General features: G+C 36.4%; 4 protein-coding genes across 7 annotated transcripts in view; 2 read left to right on the forward strand and 2 right to left on the reverse strand.

Moving 5' to 3' along the window:
• Positions 1 to 1,577: 1,577 nt before the first annotated feature.
• Positions 1,578 to 5,414, forward strand: LOC147474282 (Protein kinase superfamily protein). The gene is made up of 8 exons (XM_086586418.1): positions 1,578 to 1,716; positions 1,991 to 2,478; positions 2,932 to 3,097; positions 3,221 to 3,271; positions 3,425 to 3,607; positions 3,739 to 3,820; positions 3,906 to 4,648; positions 4,739 to 5,414. Exons 2-8 carry the CDS (start codon positions 2,015 to 2,017, stop codon positions 5,078 to 5,080), a joined length of 2,031 nt encoding a protein of 676 aa, XP_086442544.1. The 5' UTR covers positions 1,578 to 1,716; positions 1,991 to 2,014; the 3' UTR covers positions 5,081 to 5,414.
• A 1,794-nt stretch (positions 5,415 to 7,208) lies between these two features.
• Positions 7,209 to 8,640, reverse strand: LOC147474283 (uncharacterized). Its single transcript, XM_086586417.1, has 2 exons — positions 8,436 to 8,640; positions 7,209 to 7,589 (listed from the first exon to the last, which is right to left on the reverse strand). The coding sequence occupies exons 1-2, from the start codon at positions 8,621 to 8,623 to the stop codon at positions 7,514 to 7,516; spliced, it is 264 nt and encodes an 87-aa protein (XP_086442543.1). The 5' UTR covers positions 8,624 to 8,640; the 3' UTR covers positions 7,209 to 7,513.
• Positions 8,641 to 11,609: 2,969 nt separating this feature from the next.
• LOC147474284 (GPN-loop GTPase QQT1) lies at positions 11,610 to 16,250 on the reverse strand. 4 transcript variants are annotated; one of them, XM_086586446.1, is made up of 12 exons: positions 16,098 to 16,250; positions 15,380 to 15,714; positions 15,245 to 15,289; positions 15,065 to 15,144; positions 14,733 to 14,807; positions 14,495 to 14,598; positions 14,199 to 14,355; positions 14,002 to 14,089; positions 12,759 to 12,831; positions 12,555 to 12,686; positions 11,986 to 12,068; positions 11,610 to 11,885 (listed from the first exon to the last, which is right to left on the reverse strand). In XM_086586446.1, the coding sequence occupies exons 2-11, from the start codon at positions 15,469 to 15,471 to the stop codon at positions 12,009 to 12,011; spliced, it is 906 nt and encodes a 301-aa protein (XP_086442572.1). In that variant the 5' UTR covers positions 15,472 to 15,714; positions 16,098 to 16,250; the 3' UTR covers positions 11,610 to 11,885; positions 11,986 to 12,008. The 4 variants fall into 4 exon arrangements, with proteins under 4 accessions (XP_086442572.1, XP_086442569.1, XP_086442570.1 ...); XM_086586443.1 differs by having other exon boundaries at positions 11,610 to 11,892; positions 16,098 to 16,249; XM_086586444.1 differs by having other exon boundaries at positions 11,610 to 11,892; positions 15,380 to 15,480; positions 16,098 to 16,235.
• Positions 16,251 to 19,785: 3,535 nt separating this feature from the next.
• The window catches only part of GSL10 (glucan synthase-like 10), a 32,186-nt gene continuing 31,695 nt past the window's right edge, over positions 19,786 to 20,276 (forward strand). The window contains exon 1 of the mRNA XM_086586410.1: positions 19,786 to 20,188. Within this exon, the coding sequence (XP_086442536.1) occupies positions 19,972 to 20,188 (217 nt within the window). The 5' untranslated portion in view covers positions 19,786 to 19,971. The remainder of the gene's footprint in view (positions 20,189 to 20,276) is intronic.

Here is a 20,276-nt window from a genome sequence, read left to right on the forward strand (position 1 = left end):
GTGCGCAGGTCGTATGGGCCTTTGGATTCAGTACTTCTGCCACTAAATACACACGCATTTGTTTGGATTTGAGTGGCCGAGATGTAATGGCGCACCATACATCTCGCCTTCGCTCAAATTCCACCCTTAGAAGATTTAAGCCTGTAAAAATGTTCAAACGGTATCAGAATCATTTTAGAATGAATTTATTTTCACATACTGGTACAAGCCAGTGTTTGTTTTGTCAATTGAAGGGTGACATATTGATCCCACTGCCACACTCAATTTAATACTAAAATGCATATCTTCCAACAGTTCCACACTGATGTATTACTTGATTGAGTGGTTGTAGGGTTGTTTACTTGCGCATTCATCAATGCTTTGTGCTTACTCCACTAGGACCTGAAGTAGTGACGTTTGCTTGGTCTTGCCGTCTCGGGCAATAAGGTGTTGAAATCTTAAGCGTCGGCAATCGTAAGTTTTTTAAATATAGTTTAATCCGGTGTCTTTGGAATGTCGATGAAATGCCGTGGCATTTTGGTTGCTTAGGGTAGGGGTGGAACTCAGGTGGGTTGGGTCGGGTTGAGACATAACTCGAGTTTCAAATGTTTTAATCTGAGCCGGGACCAAACCTTAGTCGGTCTTTAAATTTTCAGTCCAAATCCAAGCCCGACCAATTCGGGTTGGATCGGGTTGGTCAAATTTCTTCAAACACTAAAATTGAAATCTTCTAATGAAATCAAATATATTTGATTGTTTGAAAGAGAAACTAACCTTGTTGATTACATTATTCTCTTTAAAATAGAGATTTTCAACCTTATTTTTTACAAAAATATAATGATTTGAAAGATATACATACATATATGCACACAGGCTCGGGTTTTTCAATTTTTTGATATTCTAATCCGAGTCCAACCCAAAATCGAGTCGGATTTTAATTTTACAAAACCATAGCCCGGACCACCGATCTATAACATGTTAGCCTAGGACCATCAAAAGTCAGGTTTTAATCCATCGGGCTTGGGTTAACCCAACCCAAATTCCACCCCTATGCTTAGCTAGGGCTGTCAATGGATCGGTTTGGGTCGGGTTTTAGAAAATCCAAACCCAAACCGATAGAAAAGTTAGAAACCCGAAACCAAACCAAACCGATAAGAAAATTGAGAAACCAAAACCAAATTGAACCGATAAGAAATATTGTAAACCGAACCCAAACCGACCCGAACCAAAAACTATAAAATCAATAAATTTTAAATTAAATCAATTAATTTCAATCACATAATTGATAAATATATACAAAATTAATTATAAATATTACTAAAATGTCATCTTATCGATTTGGGTTTATATCGGTTCGGTGGAGAGCAAACCTAAAACTAAACCAATATTTTATCGGTTCGATTCGGTTTCAGATCAGTAGAAAATAAATCAAATTATCCCAATCCAAACCGTTTTTTATCGGTTTGGTTCGTATCGGTTATCGGGTTATCGAAACCATTGACAGCCCTGTGCTTAGCCTATACTTTACCGCCCTATTTTGGTCTCATTCCAATCTCATATCTCATCAACAAAAACAACACAAGAAGAAAATTAGTAAAGTAAATACCAATCGTGCCCTTTAAAAATATATATATAAGTTTGGTCTCAAAAACACTTCCTCCTCACTCTTCTTATTCTTCAGATCCATTTTCTGAAGTCTAGAATCATCATCATCTTCACCTATATATAAGCTTTCAGGTAATCATCAATTTTTGTTTAAAGATCTGATCTTTATTGTTTATTTTAGTAATAATATTAATAATTTAGGCTTTTGAGCCCCGGTCTGATTTGGATTTTGCTAGATTTTCTATAATAAACATATGTTAGAATGAATCTGAGATTGAGGAATATGAATTATTGGACATGTCTAAGTACTGAAACAATTAGGATGTAGTATATACATGGAAACCAATTTAATGTATGTTGGAAGGTAATTGAGTGTAGATAATTAGGTACTTGATTGGATTTGCAGATTTGTGTTGTTGTTATATCAATTATGTGGAAGTTCAAGCCTTTCATGCCAAAAGAACATGCGGGGCTTGAGGGTAGAACCATTGATGTTGGCAATGTAAAGGTTCATGTTCGTAATGTAATTGCGGAAGGAGGTTTCTCCTGTGTTTACCATGCTCGTGATGCTATTCATGGTTCCAAGCAATATGCATTGAAGCACATTGTATGTAGCGACGAAGAGTCGTTGGAATTGGTATTGAAGGAGATCTCTGTCATGAAAAAACTCACAGGACACCCTAATGTTGTTTCCCTTCACGCACATACAATATTGGATATGGGGCGGACAAAAGAAGCACTGATTGTAATGGAGTTCTGTGAGAAGTCACTAGTTAATGTACTGGATGAGAGGGGATCTGGATACTTCGAAGAGAAGCAAATTCTTTTAATCTTCAGAGATGTGTGTAATGCAGTATTTGCGATGCACTGCTTGTCCCCACCCATTGCTCACAGGTAAGCTGACTCTTCTGTGCACTGCTTGTCCCCACCCATTAGTGTATATGCATTAGGCCAGTAGCTACGTCTATGTATCATTTTCGGTCGTGTCTTCCAGGATCTCTAACTGAGGTTCATGGTAGTTTTTCTTTGTAAAATGTACATAATCTTGTGTTTGTATGGACGATCCCAATATAAATTTGGTTAGCTATCTCATTAGATCTGATCCAAACTCTCTTAGGGCTCACTTGAAAGCTTTTTTTTTAGGAAAATATATAAGCTTTGGTCACCATAGTTCTACATGAACATGTTTTCATCTAAAAGGTCAAAAATTCTCGTCTCATCTAAAAGGTCTAAAAACATAACAGTCTAATAAAAGGTCGAGTATGCCCGTGTTAAATTTCCTTTCTAAATTCATTTACCTATAATGCTTCCTAACTGGTTGTTTTGTCCTGACATTGTTCCTTTTAGAGACTTGAAAGCTGAGAATCTTCTATACGGACCTGATGGAATGTGGAAGCTGTGTGATTTTGGAAGCACTTCAACAAACCACAAACGCTTTGAAAGGCCTGAGGAAATGGGCATTGAAGAAGACAATATCAGGAAATATACAACACCTGCCTACAGAGCTCCCGAGGTTAAGCAAAAAACTGCTAGTTTGTCAGTACAAATAGAGTCCACAAAAAAACGATCCCTACAGTATATTTTATTTACCATTTATCATTTATCTTTTTCCTTTTTTGTTGGTTCTTTTCTTCAGATGTGGGATCTTTTTCGGAGGGAAATTATAAATGAGAAGGTAGACATATGGGTAAGTTGAACTTTCACTTTGAGCAATTAAGAATTCAGGAATAGATTGAGAAAACCTGTTGATTGCTTGAGCAGTGGCTTTTTGTCTTTTCCCCTTATCACTTTTATATTGCTCTTTCAATTTATTGAGAGTTTAATTCCATTCTCTGTGCAGGCGCTTGGTTGCCTCCTCTACCGCATCTGCTACTTCAAATCTGCTTTTGATGGAGAATCAAAGCTGCAAATTTTGAATGGAAATTACCGCATACCAGAGCTACCGAAGTACAGTTCGTCAGTTACGGAGCTAATCAGAGACATGCTTCAATCTTCTCCAGACGCCAGACCAGATATCACTCAGGCAAGGGCTTTGCTTGATTGGACATTCATCTCCATGATTCTAGGTTAGTTATAGATGACCAATGTCCATGTAGACTTGGGACTAAATACATGTCTTCTGCTTACTGATGTCAAGTTCTTCTATTGTAGCAGGTGTGGTTTCGTGTAAATAATCAATTACCTGGAGACATGCAGAAGTCTTTGCCTGACACACCTGCTGACATACCAGAGGGAGGTAAGGGCGTTGTTTTAAATTGAAGTAAAGGCTACAATTTTCGCTTCGTCTAAATCTATCTTTCATGTTCATATGATGACCATAGGCATTGTAAACCCCGCAAGGAAGTCTTCTCCAATGCCTCGGAGGAGTCCTCCACCACCGCCTTCATCTAGAGAGCCTGCAGGGAGTGTGGCACAACCACTAGTTACTTCCAAGGCTAGTGGAGGTGGGAGCTCAATGGGTGCTTTTTGGTCTACCCAGCATGCCAATGAATCACGTGTTCCGGTAGAGAAGGATGGACCTGTATATGATGAGGCCAGTAGCCAAAGCTTATCAAAGCACGATAAATTACGGAGCTCAGAGAACCATCCTCAGATTGAGAAGGCTCCTCCTCAAATAGTTCAAAAAGACCGAGCTCGGCCCCTCAAGAATTCCCATGGAAATAAATTTGATGATGGACCTTCAGAGGATTTTGAACTAAGTTTTTTCCACGAGGACAAGAACCCTGGCTTGGATAAAACTAAAATATCACAATCGGGTGTTTTCCAGAATGAGGCATTCAACTCTTTTGTTGCTGACTTCGATACCAGTAAGCTTGACCCCTTGAGTAGGAAATCAATGAAAGAACAAACTTTAGAGGCCGAAGTGAATAAGCTCAAGGAGCAGCTGAGACAAACTAACTTGGAAAAGGATGAAATAACCTCCAAATATGAAAAACTTTCTGCAATTTGCCGTATACAAAGGCAGGAGATTCAAGAAATGAAGCAAGCCCTTGCTAGAGCCCCATCACCAATCAAAGATGTTTCGAAGATCGAAAACAGCGAAAACAGTTCTAGTTCAGCTCAGGTATTCCTCTCTATTCTAACTATCTATATCTATTTCACTATTTGAACTACATCTTTCGTTAATTTGGTTTTGGGTAATTGTGGCTTACAGCACAGAGAGAAGATTCAAGGAACTGTGTTGGAACTCCGACAAGGGATGATCAACAACACAACCCCTGGCTCGGACTCCAAGCAATGGCAGGCATTTCCAGACGAGTCCAAATCACTATCAAAATCAGTACGGACAACAAATGGTCGCCAGAATAAGAATTCAAGTTCCACAAGTACTGCTCCAGACAACTGGGGATTTGGCGCTGATAGTTTTACAGCAGTTCCTACTAGCTCTAATATTGGCAGGACTCCTAGTCAAGGAAATAACTCACAACGCTTGAGTGGCTCAAAGACAGTAGACAGCAAGCGTGCTTCCCAGCCTGCTGGATGGGCTGGTTTCTAAGTCGCAAATCTGTTTAAACTGGGGCACAGCACATCTTACTGCGTAGCTTTGATTTTGTGAGAAATACTCCCAGAATGTTTCTTTGCTACGTGTTTAAAATTAAACATGGGGAAATATTGAATAATTAAGTGTATGGCTTTCTGGGCCTTTGTTGTACTCTCTGCTTAATTTCTTGTATATCCCAGCGAGGATAAAGTAGAGAGGATGTTATCGAAAGTCCGCCTTATATAATGTAGTCTGGTCGGCAACGTTTGCATATTTACCACACTAGTTCTTGGATATATATAATTTTGTCCTATAAGGTTCTTTGGTATGAAAGCTTTTGTTTTGGTTATTTCCCCAGTTTATCAGTTTTCGTAGGGATAATCAAGTACTCAGTGTAGGATATTGATATATGCTTTCTTCAATGGTCGTCCTTCTCTCCCAACAGAACAACAAAACCTTCTCTTACTACTAGAGGTTGATAGTGTCCATAAGAAGGAAAGCATAATTTTCCATGAGCAAACCTTCTAATAACTCTGGTGCACCCCACATGATGGCTTATCATGCTTTGACCTCTTAACTCGTGAGGCCGCCTTCTGAAAGAGATCCAAGTGGACGAGAGCACCAAATGGAGCCAGGAGAGGCCCAAAGCCAAACATAGCGCCAGCGCCAGATGGACTAAAAGAAGTTACAGAGAGTCAGTACCGGTATACTGTCATCCCTAGCCTAGCTTTGGATAGTGGTAATCTGGCAACATGTAAGAAATGTGCTAATGACTTCGGTTATGATGGTAAAAATGCTATTTGATTCCAAAAAAAATTAATGTGGTCTTGAATGAACCTTAGTGATGTCTCCTCCTGATTTTATAGCCCGTCCATTAATGTGGTTTTGAATGAGCCTTAATGGGGATGTAATAAAGTGCATGGTTGTTGTTACATAATTGTTGTAACGTCCACATTTCCATCTAACTCCAATGTTAACGTCTTCCTTTTAACTTAAAATTCCATCCTCTTACCCTCCACCTACGAGTGAAAAATCCCTATAGCTGAACCGCAAGGTAATGGTAATGAATTTGCCTCTAATAGGCTTTCTCATCAACGACCTCAAAACTAATAATTGTTATATTGGCCAACGAAAAGAGGTTTATATAAGCTATGATTTGATTCTAATCACAAGAATTGAAAATAAAGATTCTTACTTACAACTAAGAAGCAGAAGCAGATTCTTCTTCGAGCCAAGTCCGAATATGTTTAACATTGCGTCAGTCCGAATATGTTTAACATTGCGTCGGAAAATACCAACGGATGGTTTAACATTACTCAGACATGACGGTACCCACAGAGAATCACCATCTTTTAAAGCCCTCCAGCTATGTTTAGCCAGCAATTCTTTATTCATGTCAGCAAACTTTCCAAACACAGTAAAATCAACACTATTGAGCTCATCATAGCTTTATTCCTTATAGCTATAGACAAAACCTTCAGGGTTCATCATAGCTTTAAATTCCATCTATGTCTTACCCTACACCAGCTACTTAAGGAATTCAATTTGTAGGCTAGAATGTAAAAAGAAGCAAAATATATTAGGCATAGAATTGACGAGTTATTAAATGCTTCATCAGCAGGATTATTGATCTATATGGCATTGGTAGACCTTTTAGCAGCTGATTTCATGGGGCCAAAGTTGCAAGGCAGCATAAAGCTGCAAATGAAGTCCTACATTGATGTTCTATTAGGTTCTGGTGGCATGTCACTTATGGCCAAGTGGGCTTAAGAAACGTCACTATCCAAGTACAAGGCGAAAAGTCATCGCCTCGTACTTTGCTAATTAAGGCTAAAATAATAATGATTTATGGCAAATAAATATGATTTGGATAAACTTCTCTAAGAATGGATGTAAAATTATGGATGGTAGCCAGTTGGGCATGCTTGACTTTCTATTTTCAGTCTTGAAGCAAACAATAAAAAAGTAAGTTGTCTGCTTCCTTTCTCCACTGTAAGCATTTGTGAAATCTTTTCAAGAAAAAATGAAGAGGGTTATTGTTTCTCTTGTATTACTTCTCTATCGATGTTTAGATGCATTAGAACTCACTGCTATGTTACTATAGATGTAGAAATAAAATCAAGCATATCAGCCAAACAAAAGAAACAGTTAAAGGAAAATATATATATATACACACACGGTTTAGTTATTCGTTAGTGTACGTACAATTACAACTAGTTAAGTATCACACATAACCCATTGCAATGAAATACCGAGAGTACCTACAATATCAATTAAGTAATCTCATAGGAATCTCATTTTAAGGAGACTTCACCAGGAAAAGGAAAAAAAAATAACGAAAATACCCAGGTCCGCAGAGACAAAAATATGAGGAAAAACAACATAAACTGAAGTTGCACTCGTCTATTTACCGCTATACTAGTCAGCCCATAGAACTCCAGAAAAACCTCAGTGCTTGTCCTCCTTTGGAATATCCTTGGGTATTTTTGAATCCAACTCCTTGGGTTTAATATTCTCAGCTGCCCTGTAAATCCACAAAGACATGCACGAGTTGTTTAGATTCATGAAGACAAGTAATAACAGAGTTCATCTAAGACTGTGCCTGCATAGAGCTAGATATAATCAAATCCAATCTAATATACAACGACAATCGAGATACAAAAGTTAAACAAAATTCAGTCCATTCTATGACTTCAAAGTCAGACATAATTGATCAATATTTGCTCTATTTTTGGCTTTATAACAAGCAAACCCAAACAAATGACAAATTGTCAGTCATCATATAGCAAGAGAATTAAAGGATTCAACACTACACATCATTATTTCCCACCATAAGCATGTAAAGAATTTCGATCCTTCCTGCCCATGGAATTCCAAACACATGGATGCACCTTCATTCTTTTTAACCAAGTACCTAAAGCTAGGATAATCTGCTAGTGATTTAGTGAGGAACTTTGGCCTAAAATAGGAGTTAACAAAAAAAAAGGGCAATTCATTATACATTGTTAAGAGAACTAAAGCATTCAACAGAACACACCTCATTTCAACCATACGTATGTAGAGAAATTCCATAAACAGATGAAAAATTAGCTAGTGTCCTTCCACTCTTCCACTTAGCATAAGCTCTGACTCATAAAATGTGTTTCCAACTCCAATGTTAACGTCTTGTAGAGAAATTCCATTTTAAGTGTCCTTCCACTAAATTATAAAATCCTCTGTTAACGTCTTCCTTTTAACTCTAGAATTGCCCCTAATAGGCCTTCTCATTAATGACCTCAAAACTAATAATTGTTATATTGGCCAACGAAAAGAGGTTTAAATAAGCTATGATTTGATTCTAATCACAAGAATTGAAAATAAAGATTCTTACTTGGAAGCAGAAGCAGATTCTTCTTCGAGCCAAGTCCTAATATGTTTAACATTGCGTCGGAAAATACCAACAGATTGTTTCACATCACTCCTTAATAGAAGAACCACTGCACCTACACCAGCTACTGTGATTATGAAATTAGTCAAAGCCATTTTTTTGCTTCTCTCTCTCTGTAGAAACTCAGACATGATGGTTGTTTTTAAATTGGACTAAAGCCTAAAACAGCCCATAGGCGGTTTGGAAAAAAGCCCAAATAAGAAGAAGGCCGAATTGAGCTGAAATTTGAGTCGGACGAGTGACAACGAACCCATGATTGTGAAGAGATGGATCTTGAACATTATGGTTTTGAGGAGGTTCTATGTTTCATATATGGCTGGTGATCGAGCTACCCGAGTCGAGTTTTGATATACTCGAGCTCAACTCGAACTCGCATTCGAGCTTAATATTGACGTTCAAGCTCAACTCGGGTCTAGTTCTACTAATAGCTCGAGCTCGACTCGGCTCAACTCGTTTTACACTTCGAGCTCGAGTTCAGTTATGCTCGTTTGCAAGGCCGGCTCTGAGATTGTTGGGGCCCAAATATATATATAAAACATGAAAACCTATTGTAAATTACAAATTATTTTGAATGCCTAAAATATAAAATGGCGATATAAATTATAAATTACTAATTTCTCTTTACCGCGTTTCTCTCTCTTTATGAACAATTTGATTTTATTTTATTTTATTTTTCATTAATTTCTAGATGTGAAAACTAATATTTTATTGGGCTTTGACTTTGACAAAATAAAAAATAAAACAAAAAAAATGCATGAGCTGTAATTTGAACTCGAGTGTTTGGAAAGGGACAAAATATATAAAAAAAAAATTAAAACTAGTATAAATGAATTATACTTGGGTGAAAGCCCTCGTTTTCTTTATAAATTATATACTACGTGTGTGCTTTATAAAACAAGTAGCTCACGAGTAGCTCGCGAGTTACTCAAACTCGAACTACTCGCTATCTAGAATGAGCTTTAAATTAAGCTAAAACTTGACTCATACTTTTGTAATGAATATCTCAACTCGATGACCAGCCGTACTTTCATATCCATTTACCTAGGTCACTTCTTGAAATGGTTGAAGGGCATTTTTTTTTCACTTTCCCACATGTTAAAAGAGTATATTCTTCTGTTCTTTGTAAACACATGAATAGTGAATATTGCTGTTTTTTGGCTAATGCAAGTTACTGATTGAGTATTATGATGATTTGAAACCTTGATGGAGTGTGAAAATAAAACTGAAAGTGAACTGCTGCGACACATAGAGTCACACTCTTTGAATTTGTGTAGAAATAGGAAACCATGGGCAATCTTACATATTTAAGATGTGAAGAGCTGAAGCCAAAAAGGACAATTTCAATGGATCTATATTCACATTTAACACAGCTGCATATATCCAACAAGAGTATGAGTTAGGAACCCATAGGCGTTATAGTTGTCATGGATGCTCTCTAGCTGGAAAGACTTCAACCTCGGTCCATATCACTATGGTTGGGAGGCTCTTATACTTAGTTTGGAAACCATAAATCAAGCCTTTTCAAAAACATCCTCATTTCTTTGTTTGTTGTAGGCATGCCAGTTAATTTCCATTAAGTGCTTTTGAAGCTATCTTAAAGCAGCTCCAAAGATTGGCTCCAGAACTGCATCGTGTAAGATTTGGAAACTGGATTCTTCATTTTTCATTTCCATCTTTTTAATTTGTGTTTCATTTCTATCTTTTCGTTCTTATGCAGGTTCATTACTTACGATACCTGAACAGCCTGCATTCTTATTTTGATTACAGGTAGATGAATAATGCCGAGCTTCTTGATTCCAATTATAGCAGTGTCTGCTGTGGCCCTCTCGTTGACAAACTTTACGCTGGGTTTCATACTAATGTGACTTGGATTTTATTGGAAACTAGGCCTTGGTTTTTTTAATGTGCATCATTTCACATTTCAACAAGAGGCATTTTTGGTTCAACTAAATCCAGAATGGAGTTCTTTTATGTTTTTCTCCCATGGAGAACTGTCCTGTTGGTTAGGTACCAAAGTGTCATTGTCATTGTAATATATTTTATGGAAAAATGGGGACTTGTGTTGTATGGGTATGGGACGGAGTGTCTGGTTTGGACACGGGTACGAGACACGGTGAGATCTGAGAATTAGGGTCTGTTTTGCTTGTGTCCGTGTCCGTACCTGTGTCCGCGAACACGGTACGCAATACAGAGGAAATTAGGGCGTACCCATGCAACAGAGATGGGGACCCAGACACTGTCACCATCTAAGGTTTCTCCTGGTTTTTCATGATCTCTCAAATTGACCACAATGGGTATCCAATCTTTGGCATTAGAGTAACCAAATCGCACCATCAATAAATCTTCTTGATCAGAACCCATATTCTGATAAATCTTCTGTTTCATCTCCTCTAGATCTGCCAAAACTGATGAAAATTTCTCAAGCCCACGGGTTGAAAATGGACCCTTCTGGATCTCTTTGGTGGTGAAGAATGTGGTGTTGAGATTTCATCAACTTGATCAAAATTACTACTCCCACATACAAACATATCAAACATTTTGAAACTTCGGAAGCAAATGACATATTATAGAACAAATTTTGGCTATGGATTATAGAATCACGGGGATTGATTTTAAAAATTAGTCTTCTAGAAGCTCCTACAGGGGTGATTATTTAGTTTGATTGGTAGACAAGAAAGAGACAAGAAAGCCATTGGATTTGATTGATATCGCCAATGTTAACATTACGCACCCAACAATCAAAATGGTCAATGCATGGCCAGACTAGATCAGGTTCACATGCAAATTTGGCAAATGTTCACAAGGCGTGGTCACACAAGGAAGATGCAATTCAAGTGAAAGCTTTGCTGCCATTTATTATTTTATTTTATGAAGTAAGATGACAACTATGAAGGGAAGTAAATGCAAGCACACAGATCCCTCGGAAGTCAGAATTAGCTTTTGTGGGAGCATAGAGTAGAAGCACTACTTGCACGTGCACTTGAGCAAATGACAAACATATCGACTTTCTTAAGAAAAATGTATTACACTACACATGCACAGCAGACGCATTTCTAAAATTTTAGCACCGATGGAATAAGAATTAGAGGTGGGTGGTCATCTGTCAGCAATAGTCAGTGTCAATCACAAGTCGTCAGCAACTTTTTGGTTAAGTGGGTTCAAGTATACAGACTAACAGAAAGTTCCTACATCTGAGAATTCGTAGTTATCAGTTTTGAGCCGAACTAACACAATTTACAGAAGCTTACGTTTATAGCATTAGGCTTCAGGCTTCTTCCAGTAAATTGCAAGAAGACAAACACAGCTATATCCAGCACGATAGGGCGTCATGCAATGATGAGTATTTAACTTTTACAAAGTTAAGTGATCCCCCAAAACAACTCATTCCTTTGCCTGTCACCTTTTACACAACATAAAAGGTCAGTATGTGTTGTGAGGTGTGATTGTTACACAAGTGATTACTTTATACAGGAATAGTTTCCAAAGTGCTCACCGTAAATACTCCTGTGCTACCCGTTAGTCCTTCTGGTCAAAATTTTGATCATCCTCCATGTACTTCTCCTGCACTGCTGCTACTGTGGAGCTGCTTTGTCAAGAAAAAACAATCCAATCTTGTCCTATAATATCAGTTAAAGAGTGAAAAGGGATTGTATACCCTTTCTACATACTTTTAACTTCTATACGGTTAGGGATAACAGCCATTCATTTGTATCAATTTTGATAACATTGAGCTATCAGAGCCGGCATATTGCTTCTTTAGTTCTCTCAACCATGCTACAATACTGGCCACATTATCAATACAAATCAAATTGGCATATCATATGGAACTATAAACTTTATTACACGATCTCCCTAGTGCAACATAACAAATGGCGGTTCCAATGAGACTATCCTGAAAAAGGTTAGCTGTCAGACGGAACCAGTATCTAATTGTTAGGCCATTTCACCATTTGCATTTAAAAGTAAATCAGGAACAAGACAACAATTTGAGTTTATGGTAAGGGGATATAATAGTATAACACTATGACTAAGCATCTCATTGGGGAAAGAAAAGAAAGGATATCTGTTGTAGTCCCAATCAAGAGGAGCGGCTGCAATTTTGCTGAACTCAACTGCACTCCCTTCTATGCTGGCAAATATATATCCATTGCTCTTGTCAATCAGCTTCACAAGATTCCCCACACTCTCCTTATCCTGAAAACAACCCATGAAAGGATTGAAGAAATATTACATAAAAGCGCAGGAAACGGATGAAAAAGGGCATACTTGAATATCCAAGGTAGTGAAGTTGACCAAACTAAAGTCTTCTACAACTTCACAGAGCTCCTTCGTTAGCTTCCTGCAATCAGAGTTTCAGAACAACTATACTTCAAATGGACAAACAGAAAAGGTAGTATTATTACTTGCAGTCGGTTATGTTACATCTAGTCACACACGGATTTTAGTTATTGTAAGATACACACCAAATACGGTTTACCACACCATGAAGAATTTTTTTTCTTAAAAAAGGAAAGGAACATAGAATCTGGTAAAATTTCAAAAAGAATGGAGAGTATCTAACTTGTTCAAACTCTTTAGAATATTTTTGAGAATATCTTGAGTACATGTTAGTACTTAGTATACTTTGGGTTCTGTGGAGGACCTGTGATAAACGCAGGGATCTCAATCTTCCTTCTTCTTTTCTTGAATAAACAAAACTTCAATTGGTAGTCAGAGTAAAAGGCAAAGAAGAGAGCAAAAGAGGGGATTTTGCATGGATTTATGACATCCAATATGTGTTGGCAGCCTAGTCAACTCATCCTTTACCATCCCACCTTAAGAGAAAATGCTCCTTTACAATGGTATTATGGGCAGCTAATAAACCATTATGTCTCCCGTTACCATTCTACAGTGCTTTAATAAATCATGAAATTAAAAAGGTATATAAACCCCGAGTAACCTAATATGCCTCAAGGCCTCAAGTGTCAAGTAGGCTGTTAGCAACACATAAGCCAAAGACAAGACATGAGCATCAAGTACGCTATACCAAACTTTTATAGTAGGGAAGGATTAAATCAACAAAAAGGCATGAAGAAATACAATTTTAATGAAAAGGGAAAGGGATGTGGTTCCATCAATTATACATTATGCAAAGAAATGACTCGAATAAGGTTTTATGATATACTGAATAACAGAATCAAACCTATCCATTTGGCAACATCCATTCCATCATGGCCTAGATATTGAGATTTAAGTTTAGGAGAGAAATTAAACCTTATCTAGTTTTTCTTTTTTTTTTGGATAGTTTCAACTTTATTCTCTAATCCCTTAAATTCCCCATTTCCCTGTGAAGGTGGGAAAGGAACCCAAACTCCCAAGTCTCGACCAGTAGACCACGACACACCTTCACAGTAGACCTTAACTAGATTTATCTACAAATAACATATAATTTCCTGCATTTCACAACTGTATAATTATCACAGAAAGCAACGATTTGTTCCATATAAAGTGAATATTAACTAAGCATCACCTATATTTAGCAGAGCGAGGATCTTGATCAAGGTGGTATTGGAGGTAAGATAAATCTTGGACATCGGTATAGTAGTCGAGGTTAAAAGCTGAAACATAACAAACAAAAGAATTAACAGATAGATGCAGTACTTAAAAGAATGAACGGCGCTTTAATTTGTCACTAATATTTGACTAATTAGAAGTGCTTTACCACACCTAGCTTCCCAAAACTCTCAATGAGATCGATCTTAGACAAGACATTTATGTGAGGGAGTTCAAGATGTAACATGATTGATAATGAGAGAAGCAATGCGCTAACATATTTCCCAGGGTCACTACACAGATGTGAATCAACCAAGAGTATTGCAGTCAGCTGCATAAAAAAAAAGGAACCCAATGAAGCTATTAATAACACTGACAATGCGAAGATATAATGTCAGGTCACATAATTCGTCACAGAAACTCAATTGAAAAACAAAAGTAAAACCTACTTAAAGTGCACAAAAACATACCCTAAGATCTAATTTCTTTATGAGTTTCATGATAACATTTTTGGCATTTGAATGGAGGAAAAACAGTTCAACTTGGCCAGGAAAATCGAAGAGAAGATAATGATCTGCAAAAATTAGAATACAATTAGAAATGCAGTCAGGTTGTCAGATAAACATAATTTAGATATTTATCGATAAATAAATTTTGTAGACGAAAACAAAATATATTAGAATAACATCAATGATATTATATACTAACCTTTGATAAGAGGTTCCAGTTTGGACTCTAACCAGTCGATATTCTTCTCCAAGTAATCCATACAATATACAAGACCTAGTTGGACACAAAAAAAAAAATAAAAACATTAAGGCATTTCCTCTTATGCATGACAAAACAGAAGCTCTAAAATTCAAAATCATGGCCGAATAGAAAAGTATACGGAAAAAAGTGTTCTACTAGATGTGTAGATTTGGTGCATTTATAGCATCAGTCAAGATGGATTTTTGTTGGTACACTGTCCTTGCCTGATGAAACATTTGATTAGAAGTAAGATTTAATTGGTCATGAAGTAACCAGAGAGCATGAGTTACCTCCATTAGGCCCAAGAGAATGTTCGGACATGACATCACTGAGCTTTATAAGGTCCTCAATATTAACCGCACACTCATACCTATCTAATGTCAGGAAAATTCAACAAAGCACTAACCAAAATGAGAAAAATCATGCATTATAAGACAAACTAAACAGAGCACATTATCTGGACTGGATACGGTAATGCATCATTTGCAGGATCCAAATTGATAACAGCTACCTTCCTGCATGAAAAAGAAGCAAAACAGATTTTAAGCATCTGAAAGTTCATATGAAATAAGGAAAAGTGCAAAAAAGCATAGCAACCAAGATACCTTCCTATGAGGTTGAGGAACTGGGACATGCCATTACAGTAAGTCGTCTTCCCAGACCCAGGCGGGCCAATTACCAGTTGACCGAAAACCATTTAAATTTTCTGTTGATGTTCACCAAGCAAACCTATCACTACTCCAGTCTTGCAATATAAACCGCAGCTGTGCAATGGGGAGTGAACTGTGAACCGGACACGCAGTTTCTACCAATACTTTTTCGACGAATTGGTGCCTAGAGGATGAATAACTAGTATCTACTAGTATACTGCATTACAGTGGGGAGTGAGCCAAGCCCCTATGGTTGTTCAATTGAATGTCACTCTCAGCTCGTGTTCCATCTGTCATAATTTAAAATTCTCAATCTCAATCTCTCCAATGCAAATGAAAAATGACAAATGTAATCATATTACCAATCTCAATCCGACTCACTATCAAACGTGGTCTGCAAATGCAACCAATGGTCTCAATGTAAATAGTGTATTTAATCACTAAAGGGTTAACATCATAACAAGCAGTGTTGTAGAAACCGTTAAAACTCGTGACTTGAACCGTATAGACATAGAATTAAATCGTTGGAAAAACAGGAATAAATCGCAAATCGCTAGTTCAAGCTTTAAATCTTTCGGTTTATATACAAGAAATTTATTTGGATCTTTAACAAAAAAAAATCAAAAAAGAGAATAAGAGATGCAAGAGATCTAATTTGTTGTTACTTACATACCTTTATTTTGAATTTATAACTAAAGATTTCATTTTTTCTTCAGGTTTTCCATTGCCTGGTTTTGAATGTGAAGAACCCGATGGAGAAGAAAGGAAATTTTCTGTTGGTTGATGGGACATCAATATTTGATGTGTTAAGTTAGGGTGGGTCAGCCATTGAGTTAGTGGATTTTTTTACTGTTTAAGAGCATCTTTAGGAGTATGGCGCAAAGTTTTTAACATATCCAAAATATCTATTAACTAATGCATATCCATATCCATATCGAATAACTAATACATATCAATTAACTAATCTATTGTTTTTTAGAATTTTTTTTTTTTTATCTCATGGGTACATTTGAAATAATGAAATAATGCGTAGCTTTGTTTTTTGTTTTAGCATAACACATGAAAGAACAATTTTAATTTATATTAAATTAGAGAGCAGGCCAAATTCAGGGTTAGTTTGGTAAGAAGGCAAGTAATTATTTTTCAAATAGGGACTATTTTAAAAACTTTGCTGATGTGGCTCACTATGAGCATCTTGGGAGAAACGGATATTAATATAGGTAGGATATCATCAATTTTGTGTTTTTTCAACTTCAAAAGAGCTACATGTTATCGGCCAATATTTGGTTCCAGGTTTGATGTTGTATCAAATCACTCGTGCGGTTTTCCCAACACTGCGTGGGCTTGGGCTGCTAAATGGGCTTCTATGGCGCGGTTTTGGCAAAACCGCGTGGTTTGGGCTTCTATGGGCACGGTGTTGGCAAAATCGCGTGCGCTCAATTATAACAACGGGCAAAAAACGGTTATATCTTTCTAACCCTATAAATTGAAACACTCACCTCATAGTTTTACACTCACTTTTTTTCTCTACTCTCTACTCTTAAAACAACAATGAGTCGAGAACCAAAATCAAAATTTAGATGGGCTTCATGGATACAAAAAAAATATATTGCTCTCACCAATAGTTGGCTACAATTTAGTCAATATGGTGTAGTAGAAAATGAGCAAAAGTCGAACGATTTTTGAGCTATAATTCTAAATGCATTTCATGCAAATTTAGGAAAAATGACCGAACGCAACTTGACTGGTATGAAACACCGTTGGACTCTCATTCAAGCTAATATCAACAAATTTCATGTTATTCTTTCTAAAATTCAAGCATCTCCTCCAAGTGGCTATAATGACAATATGATTGTAAGTATTTACTTTTTATTTGTTATTTTGATTCACAAGTACATTTTTCAATTCTAATTTAGTTTTTACTTAATTGGTAGGTTGAGGAAGTAATAAGTGCATATGTGATGCATAATGGGGTTTGGAAGTGGATGCAATGCTATAATATAGTGAAATACTCACCCAAATAGAAGAGGCTACAGTTGATAAATGATTTGCATCCCACCAAAAAGTCGAAGTCAAACAGTGGGGAAGGAGGTTCATCAATTCTAATATCAACTGCGACAACTCAACCAATGAATTATGATCCACACCAAGTTCATGGGCTTGAGGATAGGCCTCTTGGAAATAATGAAGATAAGAAAAGAAGGCAAAAAGATAAAGAATAAAGTTATTCTAAAGTGGATGAATCCACTAAGAAACTTGATGATTTTTTGGTGGAACTTTATAAAACCACCAAAGAAGGATATGAATTGGAAGCTCAAAGACAGTTAAAGAAATATGAGATGGAATTCGAAAAACTTCAATTGAAGAAAAGTTCGATGGATTGGAAGCTCCAAATCCAAAAAGAATAACTTCAATTGAAAAAAAATGCGCTCCGAGTTTGAGAAAATGAAAATGATGCGAAAATACTATGAATGAAATTAGAATAATTACTCAAAGACGAGCGCGAAATTTGGCAACTCAAAAGTGGATAAATTTTACAAAAAATGAATAATCGACTTGACAATATCACTAGTAGTAGTCAAAATAGTGCATAGTCTAAATTTGAGTTTGTATGTATTTTAATTTGAGTTTGTATGTCTTTTAATTTATGTTTTTTAATTAATGACGTACTTTAAATTGAGTTTGTATTTTGATTTTAATTATAATGTACTTTAATTTAATATTTTATTTTAATTTAAAGTTTATACTTTTTATCATTCTAAAAAAAATTCGGCATAGTCTACTTTGTATTTTCAAAATTTTCATATACACAAATCCTTTCATAAAACCACAAATATATATAAATAAAGTGCAAATAGAAATATAAATCAAGTATGGCCACGCCGCCCATGGCTACTCTATAAGTGCTCGACTAAGTCATTCTTCAATCTATTATGAACAACTTTTGAACGAACCCTTTCAACGCCAGATGCCCAACGAGATAGAACAAAGTGACATTAATCTTCAGATGTACCTTCTCTACTTGGTATTTCCAAATTAGGAATATATTGCGGGATATCCGTTTCGCGTTCATCTTCCACAATCATATTGTATAAAATAATGCAAGCCCTCATAACAGTAGCCATGTTATCCAAATACCATAACCTGCACGGATTCGCTAAAATAGCCCAACGCGATTGTAATATACCAAACTCCCGCTCTATATATTTTCTAGCAGCTTCTTGCTTATTTGCAAAATGTTTGTCTTGTGCAATAGTTGGTTTAACAATCATTTGAATAAAGGTGACATAATTAGGATAAATACCGTTAGCCAAATAATAGCCCATATCATAATGATGGTCATTCACAGTGTAGTTATAAGGAATAATTTCATTATTGACTATATCATCAAATATTGGTGAACGGTCAATCACATTAAGATCATTGTGAGAACCCGCCATTCCAAAAAAAGACATGCCAAATCCATGCGTCACGATCGGCAACTGCCTCCAAAATCACTGTTGGTTTATGCTTATAGCCAATGTGAGACCCTTGCCACGTGGATGGGCAATTCTTCTATTGCCAGTGCATGCAATCAATGCTTCCTAGCATTCCAGGCCATTCGCGTTCCTCAGACTCTTTAAGCAAACATTGAATATCTGCAGCATTTGGTTTGCGCAAGTATTCACTTCCAAAGAATCAAATAATTTCATCACAGAGATAGCACATGCATTCATGAACAGTTGGCTCAGCAACATGTAACATATCATCTACTAGATCAGCTGCAGTCCCATAAACAAACACTCATATAACATCAATTACTTTTATTTTTGGGTTAATCCCAAACTTACCCGCACAATTAACTTTTTGATGAAAATATGGTACATTATGATTAAGATGATTGAAAATACGAGTAAATAATGACTAACCCATACGAAAATCGATTAATAAAAGTCGCGGTAAAAAATATAGAATTTTGATTCCGTTGAAGTAGTTAACATTTACACGAGCCAGTGTTGATTAGTACCTCGTACTGACGATTCTTACATTTTATTCCTTTCTTCGAACCACCATGCGGTCTATAAGAAGACTCCGCTTCTTGCTAACGCAATAAACTCAAACGATGTCGAACCAAAGGTAGAGCAATAACCACTAATAACCACTAATTTTATCATTTGAAAAGCTCGTTTTAAGAAGAATGATCCATTGAAAAATGTATTTTGGTAGTGTTTTTTTTTTTTTTTTTTTTTGGTTCATTTTAGAAGAACATGAAAAATGAAGAGAAACATCGACCAAGATTCAGAGATTTAAAGCATCGAAATATCGGTGAAATGCCGCAAATTCGAAACCGCTATAAATACAGTCCATGACAGACTAGTAGTGTTTTTCAGACCAAAACGAGAGAGAAAAAAAAAAGAGAAAAAGAGGAAGCAGCTGCGCGGGAACAACATTTAGTCGTAGTCGTCGCATTTTCTTCATTTTCTTCTTCCATCCATCTGCAAATTATCATTTTTTAGATCTAATGTATAATTAGGGTTTTTCATTTTGAATTAATACTAGGGTTTTAGATGGTGGTTTCTGGAGTTGGAGTTGAAGAGAATTGGGAGAGATTAGTACGTGCTATTCTGAGAAGAGAAAGAGATAGATCTGGTGGTCGACTTCATGCTGCTTCAACTGGCATTGCTGGCAACGTTCCTACTTGTCTTGAAAATAATGGAGGCATCGATGCTATTCTTAGAGCTGCTGATGAGATTCAAGACCAAGATCCCAACGTTTCCAGAATATGTATGTAATTTAATTTAAATTTAATTATAATTAAATTAAATTTAATTTACCCTTTTTCTAATTATTATTATTATTATTATTTTTTTTG

The sequence above is a fragment of the Coptis chinensis genome, unplaced genomic scaffold (assembly GCF_015680905.1).
Source record: "Coptis chinensis isolate HL-2020 unplaced genomic scaffold, ASM1568090v1 utg1029_pilon_pilon, whole genome shotgun sequence".
Classification (NCBI taxonomy): Eukaryota; Viridiplantae; Streptophyta; class Magnoliopsida; order Ranunculales; family Ranunculaceae; genus Coptis; species Coptis chinensis.